Source organism: Dipodomys spectabilis, unplaced genomic scaffold (genome assembly GCF_019054845.1).
Source record: "Dipodomys spectabilis isolate Male_0828 unplaced genomic scaffold, ASM1905484v1 ptg000207l, whole genome shotgun sequence".
Taxonomy (NCBI): Eukaryota; Metazoa; Chordata; class Mammalia; order Rodentia; family Heteromyidae; genus Dipodomys; species Dipodomys spectabilis.
In genome coordinates this window covers 11122529-11135008 of record NW_024870884.1, presented here as the reverse complement: position 1 = coordinate 11135008, position 12480 = coordinate 11122529, and the positions used below count along the sequence as shown (strand labels likewise).

Sequence of the window (12480 nt, the reverse complement as noted above, 5' to 3'; positions counted from 1 at the left end):
CTGGCTTTTTTGTGGTTAATTGGAGAGAAGACTCTCATGGGCTTTCCTGCCTGGGCTGGCTTCAAACTTTGATCCTCAGATCTCAGCCTCTCCTGGGTAGCTAGGATTACACCCCACTGCCTTTTGTTATTTACATACAAACCCGTCTAGAAGTATCTGTCCAAGGGAACAGTTTTAAGAATGAAGGAAAGCTTTCAATAAAAAAAGAATATATAATAAGAAAGACACTGAATCTTTTATTTTTTTTCCCTTTCATTTTCTTTTTCTTTAAAAAACAAAATGAAATAAACAAGAAAGCCCAGAGCAAAAAAACTTGAGGAGAGTTACAGATATTATAGGGGTCAGAGGTCAGGGGAGGGGGCTCTAAAACAAGAGAAAAGCACCCATGAAATCTCTTTCCTTTCTTCTCTTCCCTGTAGGAAAGAGATAGCCAACAGACCCATGTCCCTCTCATATCATCTTCCCTCAGTAAAAGGAGGAACAAAAGATTTAAGAATCCTGGAAAGATTTTGTGTGTGTGTGTGTGTGTGTGAGAGAGAGAGAGAGAGAGAGAGAGAGAGAGTGTAAAAGTCAATGCTATAAATCTAAAATGAGGTCTGTTTTTTTAAAAAAGTTCTAAAACAGGAAGAAAACACATGGAAAAACTCCCTGGTGGAGACCTGGAAAATTATAGCCAAGGCCCTTTGTAAAGACAAGATAATGCAAAGGGCTCCTTCCTTGGGCAGGGTCTGCTCCTCCCTGGCTACCCACGACCCCTCATCTGCCCTCTGCTCCCCTGCCAACATCCTTCCCTGTTGCTTTAAAAAATAAAACCCCACTCTCATGAGTCGATTCTCCATCCCTGCTGGTGCTGGAGGCCCTACTTGGTATCTAGCTTGGCCATCTCCTGCACATAGATGCCGATGCTCTCACTGTCAAAGAGCAGGAAGTAGACGTTCTTCAGCGAGGACGCGCTTGAGTCGTCAAAGTGGGCCGAGATGGCCTTGAGGGTCACTTGGGCAGCCGTCTGTTTGGGAAAGCAGTTTCTGTGCCAAAGCAAAAGGAGAGCCATGTCATTTTGTCCCAAGTCCCACTGCTGTAACTGTCCTTAGCCCAGGGGCAGTGCTACCAGGTCCTAATGGTGTGAGGGGCCTCACTTGGAACCTCTCTTCAGAGGTGCCACATTAACAGATACTATACTACTAGCCAAGGTTACCAGGCTGGCAGGTCTCCTGACCCAAGTAGATGCTGGCCTAAAAACCTCTAGCAGTTCAGCATTTCATAGCTGTGTGCTACTCAGGAGGATGAGACTTGAGGATCACAATTCGAAGCCAACTCAGGCAGGAAAATCTGTGAGACCTTTTGGTAGTTAACTACCAAAAAGCCAAAAGTGGAGCTGTAGCTCAAGTGATATCCCTCTAGCCTCAAGCACAAAAGCTCAAAGACAGTGGCTAGGCCTTGAGTTCCAGCCCCAGAACTGGCACAGAAAAACAACATACATGCCACCTCGCCTCTGATCATGGTATCTCTCTGCAGCTGGAGAGAAGGCCTCTAGATGTGTGGAAGGTGGAAACTAGGTTTCTCACCCTGTTGCCAGGCTATTGTGCTTGGCTGTACTGCTAGGCCTTGGCCGTGGGCTCTAGAATGGGCAGAGCAAGGATAAATGTATTGAGGAGTAGTTGGTGCCCAACAAAAATGCTGAAGCCATCAGCTCGGGAACCATATCCTACCTGCCGCTGGGGAAGGGCGGGAAGGCAACGGACTTTAGTTTTTTGTCCTCGGCTGCTGACAGGCAGTTTTTGATGGTCTCCTCCAGCTGCTCTTCACATTTGTCGGAGCCCCACTGGGGGATGTGGCAGTGGATGACAAACTTGGCCGCAAGTCCACTGGATTGGCTGATGGCGGCTGGGACATGGGCAAGAAAATAACCAGCAGGTGATTCCCTAAGTGTACTTAAGCCAGGAAGTCAAGCAGAGCCTCACAGGGGCACCTGATAGATTCATGGGGGGACAAAGTGCAGGGAGCTGAGTCTGTGACAGTGTCTCACGCTTATGTGGCCACCAATGGGCTCTGGGTACAACTTATTCCCACATCTAGTTGTGGGGACACATGGAAGTCATGTTGTATTAGGTTGTTTAGTGACCTCCCCAAAACAATCATGTTCAAGCCCTAGAACTGGCACCAGAAAAAAAGAAAAGAAAAAAAAAAGAGAAAGAAAACAGGGATGAAGGTATGTCTTAAGTATAGCCAACTACCACCACCAATCAACCAATTAAACAAACAAAAAATGAGCTGGGCGCCAGTGGTACACACCCATAATCCTAGCTACCCAGGAGGCTGAGATCTGAGGATCAGGGTTCAAAGCCAGACTGGACAGGTAAGTCCATGAGATTCTTATCGCCAATAAATCACTCAGAAAACTGGAAGTGGCGCTGTGGCTCAAGTGGAAGGGCCTTAGCCTTGAGCTGAAGAGCTGAGGGACAGCATTCAGGCCCAGAGTTCAAGCCCCATGACCACCACCACCAACAACAAAAAAAGAAAACAAAAGAAAACAAAACCAAACAACAAAACCAGAAAGATTCATTTGAAAGATACAATGTCCACATAGTTGCTGGCAGGGGTGGAGAGCAAGTCTGGGGGCTGGAATCAGGCAGGTAAGTCTATAGCTCCTGGCTTTGCCTGTGCCCAGTGGGTACTGTGTGCAACCAAACAGGATGAGCCTGTCCACCAAATACCAACGAAGCAGTTGGCATGTCGTGCCTGGGAGGCTTGACTCAGTAACTGTGGTGATTTGTTCCCTAGCAGCAGCACCATGTTCTCGTTCAGAATGAATAGTGATGACGGGGTGGGGGAGAGGGGACATGGAGGCCTGGAGGCCCCTCTGTGGAGCGGATGACCCTATGCCTGCTTGGCTGTGGTTAGCTCCTTTTGCCAAGCTAACTTTTTCTTTTTCCCTGCTTCCCTCCCTCCCTCCCTCTCTCCCTCCTTCCCTCCCTCCCTTCTTTCCTTCCTTTTTCTTTCTCTCTTTCTCTCTCTTTCTTTCTCTCTCCCTTCCTTCCTTCCTTTCTTTCTTCCTTTCTTTCTTTCTTTCTTTCTTTCTTTCTTTCTTTCTTTCTTTCTTTCTTTCTTTCTTTCTTTCTTTCTTTCTTTCTTTCTTTCTTTCCTTCCTTCCTTCTTTCCTTCTTTCTTTCTGCCTTCCTGCATTCTATCTTTTGTGCTGGCCATGGAGCTTGAACTCATAGCCTGGGTGCAGTTCCTGAGCTTTTTATTTTCAAGGCTAGCATTCTAACACTTGAGCCACAGCTCCACTTCCAGCTTTTTGGTGGTTATTTAGTCTTTCTTGCCCAGGCTAGCTTTGAACCATGATCCTCAGATCTCAGCCTGCTGAGTAGCTAGGATTACAAGCATGAGCCACTGGCTACCAGCTTTCACATCTTTAATAAAAATAAAATAATTGTTATCAGCCTGCTTAAAGCTGAGTCCTTCTAGAAATAAATTACATTTTCTTCTATGTCTCCTGGGGACACTACCAAACCAAGCCCACACTCCATTAATCTCTATGCACGTGCACATGCACACAACACACACACACACACACACACACATACACACACATCAACCCATTGTACCTTTTGGGGAAGAGGTTGCATGTGGACATTGGACACTTTCTAGTCCCCAGAGCATATGACAAGGTCTGCCTGGGCCACTCAAATGGTCAGAGAGGAGTCTGATTAGCTCTAGTGTGTTGTGCTGCACATGTGGAATATGTGTGTGATGTGTGGAGTGGGGCCCCACTGGGAACAAGGCCCAGGCTCACCCTTACCTTCAGCAACTTCCAAAGGGCCTTGAGATTTGCGAAGCTCCTTTACTGTTTCCAAAAACTCTTTGCCCCCGGCCTTCTCCAAGGCTTTACCTGCAGAGAACAGTAGAGGGTTTGAAGGTATCCTGTCCTTCCTTCAGGGAGATCAGGAAACAGCCAGGACTCAGAGCTTCCAGTTGTTATCCTGGCCTTCCCATCCTCCCCAGTAGCAGGGGTCTCTGGATCTGTGCGTGACAGACTTAGGCAGCAAGCTTTAGTAAAGGATCTTTTTAGGGCCATGCAGTAATTACAACTTGAGCCCTGAGGATTTTTTTAAAGGGACAGAACACAAGAGTGTTCTGTTCTATATGTTTAGAACCCATATTGAATTTCTATAGTGTTCTCAGCGGCATAGCCAACATATTGTAAGGATTTGGGGTCAAGGGCCAGACACAGGCCCAGAATAGCCTGCCATGTTTCCTTTATCTGGGCCTTAATTATAAGTGGAAAAATGCAGATTTGAAAGCCATATTTCTTTCTCTTTCCCTCCCTTCCTCATCTCTCTTCTCTCCTCCCCTCCCTTCCTTTCCTCTCCCCTCTTTTCTCTACACTGGTATGGTCTGAGTTTGAGTGTTTGCTCCAATATCAATGGTTTTTTTTTCTTTTTTTTTTGGTCAGTCGTGGGGCTTGAACTCTGGGCCTAAGCGCTGTCCCTCAGCTCTTCAGCTCAAGGCGAGCACTCTACCACTTGAGCTTCAGCGCCACTTCCGGTTTTCTGGTGGTTTATTGGAGATAGGAGTCTCACGGTCTCTCCTGCCTGGGCTGGCTTTGAACCGTGATCCTCAGATCTCAGCCTCCCGAGTAGCTAGGATTACAGGTGTGAGCCACCAGCTCCCAGCAATGGGTTTTTTTTTCTACACTTCTACTCTGTTACTTTTAAAACAAAGAACTTTTTATTTTTCCCCCCAACTGTTGATAGTTCACATCTATAATTCTAGCTACTTAGGAAGCTAGGATTAAGAGAATCATGGCTCCAGGCCAACCAGACTGGAAAAAGTTCTCAACTAAGAGCTGGGTATGATGGCATATACTTGTTATCCTAGTTACAGTGCAGCCCAGGCATGTGTCCAGAGATGAAGACCAGACCTTATCTCAAAAATAACCAGTGGAACAAATGCTTAGAGGCATGATTCAGTGGTGAAATACCTGCCTAACAAGTATAAGACTCTGAATTCAAACCCCTTTACTACCAAAAAGAAGGAAGTTTTTATTATTTATTATTGCTTTCTCTCCCCCCACCCCATATCACATGGGAATGTATGAGGCAGGAACAATCTGCTTTGTTTGCAAGAAGCTAGGACACAAATCAAAACAGAGTTGAGGTTGGGCCAATAGGAGGTGCCCTTCTACAGTGGGAACTGACAGGCCTGGTCCCCTGTGAGGTAATGGACTATCCTTGCCCCTTAGTGGGCAGCAAAGTCCTCCCATCTCCTTTTTCAGTTTCTGATGCCAGGAGAGAGTTAAAATGAGCTGAGGGTGGGGTGCGGAGAGGGCTGTACTGCTATCAAGGCCTCAACTATCCAACCCACAGGCCAGCCTGCTCCCTAGGACAGAGGCTTTTCTTTGTCCACTTTACTTTTCAATGGAGAGTTTAGGGCAGTCAACATGGTGACCATGGTGGCTACTTGGCTTGTGTGGTGCCCGTGACCTCCCTGGACAGTTTAAACCACAGCCCCAAGCCCCTCCTCTCCCAGCAACAGCTCTCTTCCCCAACTCATGCTAGGAGAGCAATGGTTAAATAAGTCAAAGGACATAGATTTAAAGATAGCTTAATGTTTTCTTTTTTGTTGGTCATGGGACTTGAACTCTGGACTTGGGAGCTGTCCCTGCACTCTTCAGCTCAAGGCAAGCATTCTACCACTTGAGTCACAGTGCCACTTCTGGCTTTCTAGTGGTTTATTGGAGATAAGAGTCTCACAGACTTTTCCTGCCCTGGTTGGCTTTGAACCATGATCCTCAGATCTCAGCCTCCTGAGTAGCTAGGATTATAGGCGTGAGGCACTGGCACCCAGCTTAACGATAGCTTAATTTTTTCTAGGTGTCCTCCTCCATCTTTGTTGTGTTTTGCTTTCTGAGGCAGGATTCTGTTATGTAGCCCAGACTACCCTCCCTTCTTCTCCCAGTTTTGTGATTACAGGGATACACCATCACACTTGGCTCTGTCCCTTTCCTTTTTTTTTTTTTTTTTTTAACCAATAGCATTCTCAATATGCAAAATACAATATTATGTGAAATTGATGCAAAACATGTTCAACAATATTCCCAGCAATACTGTTTATGATGGCCCAGTCAGTCGTAGAATGAATTCAAAAATGATGGTTTATCCATGTGGTGTAATATACACCAAAGAAAATGGATGAACACAAGTGCACCCATCTGCCTGGGCAGATTTCACAAACACTAATCTGAGCAAAAAGAGCATATTATTTCATCTAAATGAAGTTCAAAGCAGATGAACCCCTCTGTGTTGCTAGAAGACGAGGTGTTGGTTTCTTTTGGAGGAGATAATGGCCGTGGTGGGGAGCTAAGGAGTTTCTGGGGGTACTGGGGAGGATCTACCTCCCTATCAAGGGGCTGGTTGCATGGAGGTATTCATTTTGAGAAAAATTCATAAAGCTGCACACTAATGATCTGTTTCTATATGACACGACTATGTGGATTTAACAAACCATGAGTAAATATTAACACCAAGTGAGTGAACCTCTGGCAACATCATTGCATTACCTTCAGGGGCAAGATGGCACCCAGCACCCAGCACCCAGCTACAGCCTTCTCAAGACCTTGCCTGGACACTGGGCTATTCACGCACTGCTACGGAAGTCTCCGGGCCTTACCTATGTCTTCCTTGAGGTCAATTTCGGCTGTGGTTGGGTGGACAATGCCCTCCACTCTCATGGAGCCAATGTGGCTGATGTCACTCTGGGTCAGGGACAGCTGCATTAGGAAGAAAATAGGAAAATAGGAGAAACGTTAAATCCCACGGAAAATCCCCATCTCCTCTCTCAGTTATTCTGACCAATTGCCAACTTAAGTGCTGCATGTAGAGCAATGTCCTGTGTCCCAGTGCTTGGTTTCCAGTGGGTTCCTACAAGGCTAGGAACATGCAACAAATTTATTTCCTCATTTTTTTTTTTTTGGCCAGTACTTGGGCTTGAACTCAGGGCCTTGCATTCTCTCTTAGCGCTTTCACTCATGGCTGGTGCTCTACTATTTGGATCACACTTACACTTCCAGATTTTTGCTAGTTACTTGGAGATAGGAGTCTCACAGATTTTTCTCAGATCTTCAGATCTCTGCCTCCTGAGTAGCTAGGATTTCAGGCATGCACTACCAGTACCTGGCTTGCTATCTCTTTCTTTCCCTTGCAGCTAATGCCTTTAGTTCCCAAGCTGGTGGCCATGGTTTGGGGTGATGTACCCAAGTGGATCTGGGAGGGAGGGGAGCCTAGGACTTGGGGTTCTTAGGACAGGGACTCTTTCCCTGTCCCAGTGTTCTGGAGTAGTAGGGAACTTTGGGAACGAGTGCTGCAGCCAATGATCTTGTTTAAGGGAAGAAATGGGTTGACTCTGACTTGATGAGCTCTGACTGCCTTGCTATTTGGAGATCACAATCTTGGGGCTGTTCAATGCAGAGCAGAATAAAGAGCATTTTTCTAGAGTCCCCCTGCGTGGAGGAGAACTTCAAAATTCCCTCGGCAAGTTTGAGAGAAAACTAATCATCAGACATAAATCCCTCCTCTCTACTTCCCTGCCCCTAGATCCCAGAGGAGATGAATTAGGAACCTGCCACACTTGACTTCTTAGAACATGCACTTCACAGCAGCTAGAATGGGAAGTTCACTGCATGCACCTGCCAACATTCAGAGATCTGACTCTCTGAATTTCTCTATGTGCAGATAAATTGTCTGCTCAGTAAACTTTATGCTGTGAGGATGAATTATTTACATGTCTGGCCAGGCTGCTTATTGTGTAGCTGGAGACTATTCAAATATACAATTATGTTTGCTTGTGTGTTTTTTTTTTTAATTCCTGCAGCCCAGAAAGGCATGCACACTGAATTATTGGCAAATAATTCATTTCTCACACCAAAGAGATACAGGAAACATGTATTCTGTTTTCTTTTTCTGATGAATTGCATCAAATCATGAAAGCCAGGCTGTCTGAAGCAGTGAACTATGGAATTTTTTTGAGGGGTGGGGTGGGTGTATATGTAATTGGGACTTGGAGATTTCCCAGCAAATTTGTTGTTGCTGTTGTTGTTCCTGGGGCTTGAAAGCAGAGCCTGGGAGCTGACCCTGAGCTCTTTTACTCAAGGCTAGCACTCTACCACTCTACCACTTTGTGCCACACCACCACTTCGTTTTCTGGTAGTTAACTGTAGATGAGTTGCATGGGCTTTCCTGCTTGGGCTAGCTTTGAACCTCAAGCCTCAGATCTAAGCTTCTTGAGTAGCTAGGATTACAGGTGTAGGCCACCAGCGCCCAGCCCACAGTGCCAAGCCCAGCAAAACATTTAATGCTTATCCTGTCTACTGATAAGGCAGATCCTCTATGTTGACCTTTGGCTGACCAAGGTACATTGATACTCTTCTTACCTTCTGTCCTAGAACAAGGCTCTTTGAAGACAGGATGGTGAATCCATCCCCTGGCCCATCTTCAGAGGTGGCATTTGAAGTCCCTTCTTTATCACTATCCTTTGGTTTGGACTGTTGTAAAAATCAGAAAGGCAGATGAAAAGCAACCCAGAGAAAGCCCAGAGTGCCTGTGAAACTCCTTTTTTGGCTGTCTGGGACGTGTAGAAGGAAAGTGTTATATCCTGCTATGTTTTTGTTGTTTTGTTTACAGTGCTAGGGATCAAACCTGGACATTTGTACCTGCTAAGCAGGGCACGTCCCAGGCCTCTACTCTTTGTAGAGGGTGAGGGAGTGGGAGAGGGGGGAAGGAGAGAGGAGGGAGGGGGATATTTTCTCACAATAATGGAAAGTAGTCTAATATAGGCAGTGAAAGTGATTTTAATCCAGCATGCTTTGGGTCTGGAAATCTCTAGCACACATTGTTTTGTCTCTCTCTCTAGTCTCTCTGTCTCTGTCTCTGTCCCTTTATCTCTGTCTCTTTCCTGTAGCTCTAGTCTCATAGGTGAGGGATCTGGAGTCAGTCCTCATCACCTTTTACCACTTAGTCTCATTTTTTGTCTGGTTTTTTTTTTTGGTGCTAGTACTGGGGCTTTAACTCCAGGCCTGGGCACTGTCTCTGAGCTTCCTTTGCTCAAGGCTAGTATCACTTGAGCCGCAGCTCCAATTCTGTGTTTTTTTGGGGAGTAGTTTATTGGAGATAAGATTCGTACAGACTTTCTTGCCAGGGCTGGCTTTGAACTGTGATTCTCAGATCTCAGGCTCCTGAGTAGCTAAGATTACAGGTGTGAGCCACGGGTGCCTGGCTTTCTATTGGGTTTTAACAAGTGAATTCTGGGGAGATGCAATCAATGAGGCCGGGAAGGTGTGCATACCTGCATGAAATGTGCTTGGCTTACCTTCTTGGATGTCCGTGGTTTGGCAGCCTTGGATTTCTTGCCTCCCTTTTTGCCTGATGTGGCCTTCCTCCCTCTTTTCTCTGGGGGCGGGGAAAGGATAGTTTCTGACTTGCCTTTGGTCCCTCGTTTTTTGGCCAGCAGTTCAGGGTGAATTCTGGGCAGGACACCTCCACTGGCGATGGTCACTCCTTTTAGCAGCTGGGGAGAGAAATACATGTTCTGGCAAAGCAATTGTTAGCTCTGGATTTTGTTTTTCAGTGCCGAGGATCAAATCCAGCACCTTGTGCATGCTAGCAGGCACTCTACACTGAGCTTCCTTGCCAAGGTTTTGGCTTTTTGAGACAGGACCTTTCCAAGGCTGGCCTCAAAATCATGATCCTCCTGCCTCTCCCTCCCCAGTGCTGGGATTATAGAAGTATGCAGCCATGCCCAGCTCGCTTCTAGATTTGATTCAGTTCTAATTACTGGCAAAGCAAGGCTCGACTCTAGTCATTACTTTCCTCATAATACATAATTTAATTGGTTTTCCTGTCTTTTATTTGTTAGAACATCATCTCTCTGTAGGTATCAAAGCATGCTATGATCTCATACCAAAAAGCAAAACAAAGCAAAGCAAAATGAAAAGAATTAAAACCAGGGATGCTGCCCAGACATTGGAATTCCAGACAAAACAGAGATAAAGGACTTCACCCATGGGGAACACAGTTGGACAAAACTAAGTTCCAAGGTCAACATAGGGATGAGAGCAGAAAACACAGCAGTGCGCTGCACACTGTGGAGTATGTGTACTGTCAGGAAAAGATGTTTCGTTATGCACCTCCCAATTGATATATATATAAAACACAGTGCCACTTCTGGTCTTCTAGTGGTTAATTGGAGATAAGAGTCTCAAAGACTTTCTTACCCAGGCTGGCTTTGAATTACAATCCTCAGATCTCAGCCTCTGGCGTAGCTAGGCTTATAGAGTGAGCCACTGGTGCCAGCTCCAAATTGATATGTTTAATATATATATTTGGAAATAATCCACTTGTATTGATACACTAATATATTCTACATCTCCTAAAGCAGCACCAGGCCGAGTGGTCTCAGAATCCGACTCATATGTCAACTGTTGGCTAGGTTACCTGTGACCAGAGAAGTTCAGATATCTTGTATGATAAAAGAACCATGCAAAAGTAAGAATCTAGAAACCTTCACAGCAAATAGACAGCTACTGAATATCTATTGAATCTATTATGGCTTGTAGCCTGTATGTCTTTGCTTTTTACATTTTTCTAAGAATCAATTTTTATTACATTTTTGAAATTATCAGTCTTTGATGGATTGGCAATAAATTCACATTCTTTACCATAGTCTGAGAAGAATGTGGTTCAAAATAAATAGGAGGCAAGTGCAGTGGCTTACTCCTGTAATTCTAGTTATTCTGGAAATGAACATTGGGAAGACTTTGGTTTAGGCTAGCTCAGGCAAAAAGCTGGCAAAAACCTCCATCTCAACTAATAAAAAGCTGGGCATGGAAGCACGTGCCTGTCATCCTGGCATATGTAGGAAGCACAAATATGACGGTTGTGGTCTAGGTCAGCCTGAGGAAAAGGAGAAAACGTCTTTCAAAAATAACCAAAGCAGCTGGGTGCCTGTAATCCTAGCTACTCAGGAGGCTGAGATCTGAGGATCAAGGTTCAAAGCCAGCCTGGACAAGGAAAGTCTGTGAGACTCTTTTTTTTTTTTTTTTTGTCGGTCGTGGGGCTTGAACTCTGAGCCTGGGCGCTGTCCTTCAGCTCTTCAGCTCAAGAGGAGCACTCTACCACTTGAGCTACAGCACCCCTCTGTGAGACTCTTGTCTCCAATAAACCACTAGAAAACCGGAAGTGGTGCTGTGGCTCAAGGGGTAAAGTGCTTGTCTTGAGTTGAAGAGCGCAGGGACAGCGCCCAAGCCCAGAGTTCAAGCCCCACAATCAACCAAAAAAAAAAAAATAACCAAAGCAAACTGGGGGAGAGCGAAGGAAGGGGTGACATTGTCCAAAAGAGAAATGTTCACATTACCGGAATTGTGACATGGTAACCTCTCTGTACAACACCTTCATGATGACAATGAAATTATATTGTTAAAAATAGCCAAAGCAAAAAGGATTGGAAGCAAGGCTCACACACATTCAAGATCCTGAGTTCAAACCCCAGTAACACCCCCCCCCCAAAAAAAGAAATATAAACATACTTATACTATTTTCCCACTACCTGTGTATCCCAGGATGGAGACTGGGTGGAGGGGGGCATTCAGTTGATTTTGGAGAGAGTTCCAAAATGTAAAGGGTCAGTGCCAATGAATAACTAAGGAAGAAGCCATCCATGAGGTTTGAAGAAACGGCAAGAATGAGGGTGTGCATGTCTTTCAGCAGCACAGATCTGGTCTTTCATGAGGAAACAAGGTCTGGCAAGATCCAGAAGGCAAAAGAGGTGACCTGATTATGACTCCGTATGACAGGGCTGTCAGGATTTCTTCTTCCCTTCCTGGTTTGCAGTTTTTATGTAGGTGGGACTAAGAACCGCTAGGGGAGTGAGGGTGGCCAGCAGAGTCACCTGGCCAGCCTTTAACAGGTGCTCTGTGCTTCAGACATACCTGGTTGAGCTCTTCATCATTGGCAACAGCCAACAGGATGTGTCTAGGGGCTATCCGGGCCTTCTTGTTGTCCCTTGCAGCATTCCCAGCCAATTCTAGGATCTCCGCTGAAATTAAAACAGGACATTAACATTCACAGATTGGGAGCCGGAGGGTTCCTTTTCTTTACAGTTAGAAATTGTGTTTCATTTGTGACTTTCTTTCACCTGGACCTAAAATCCAGTAAAGCCAGATGCCCATGGCTCACCCCTGTAATCCTAGCTACTCCGGAGAGATCTGAGGATCACTGTACAAAGCTGGCCCGGGCAGGAATGTCCATGAGACTCTTCTCTCCAATTAACCACCAGAAAACTGAAAGTGGCACTGTGGGTCAAGTGGTAGAGTGCTAGTCTTGAGCTGAAGAGCTCAGCACTCAGGCCCAGAGTTCAAACCCCAGGCCTGACAAAAGAAAAAAACCCAGAAAATTAAGAGGAAGAGATTTTTAGCAAGACCTTACA

General features: G+C 45.6%; 1 protein-coding gene across 1 annotated transcript in view; it reads right to left on the bottom strand.

Annotated features, from left to right (window-relative positions):
- Positions 1-45: 45 nt before the first annotated feature.
- The window catches only part of LOC122122265 (core histone macro-H2A.2), a 34015-nt gene continuing 21580 nt past the window's right edge, over positions 46-12480 (bottom strand). The window contains exons 3-9 of the mRNA XM_042696354.1: positions 11984-12090; positions 9367-9564; positions 8432-8542; positions 6673-6772; positions 3803-3892; positions 1710-1884; positions 46-1025 (exon numbers count right to left, since the gene is read on the bottom strand). Coding sequence (XP_042552288.1) covers positions 860-1025; positions 1710-1884; positions 3803-3892; positions 6673-6772; positions 8432-8542; positions 9367-9564; positions 11984-12090 — 947 coding nt within the window. The 3' untranslated portion in view covers positions 46-859. The remainder of the gene's footprint in view (positions 1026-1709; positions 1885-3802; positions 3893-6672; positions 6773-8431; positions 8543-9366; positions 9565-11983; positions 12091-12480) is intronic.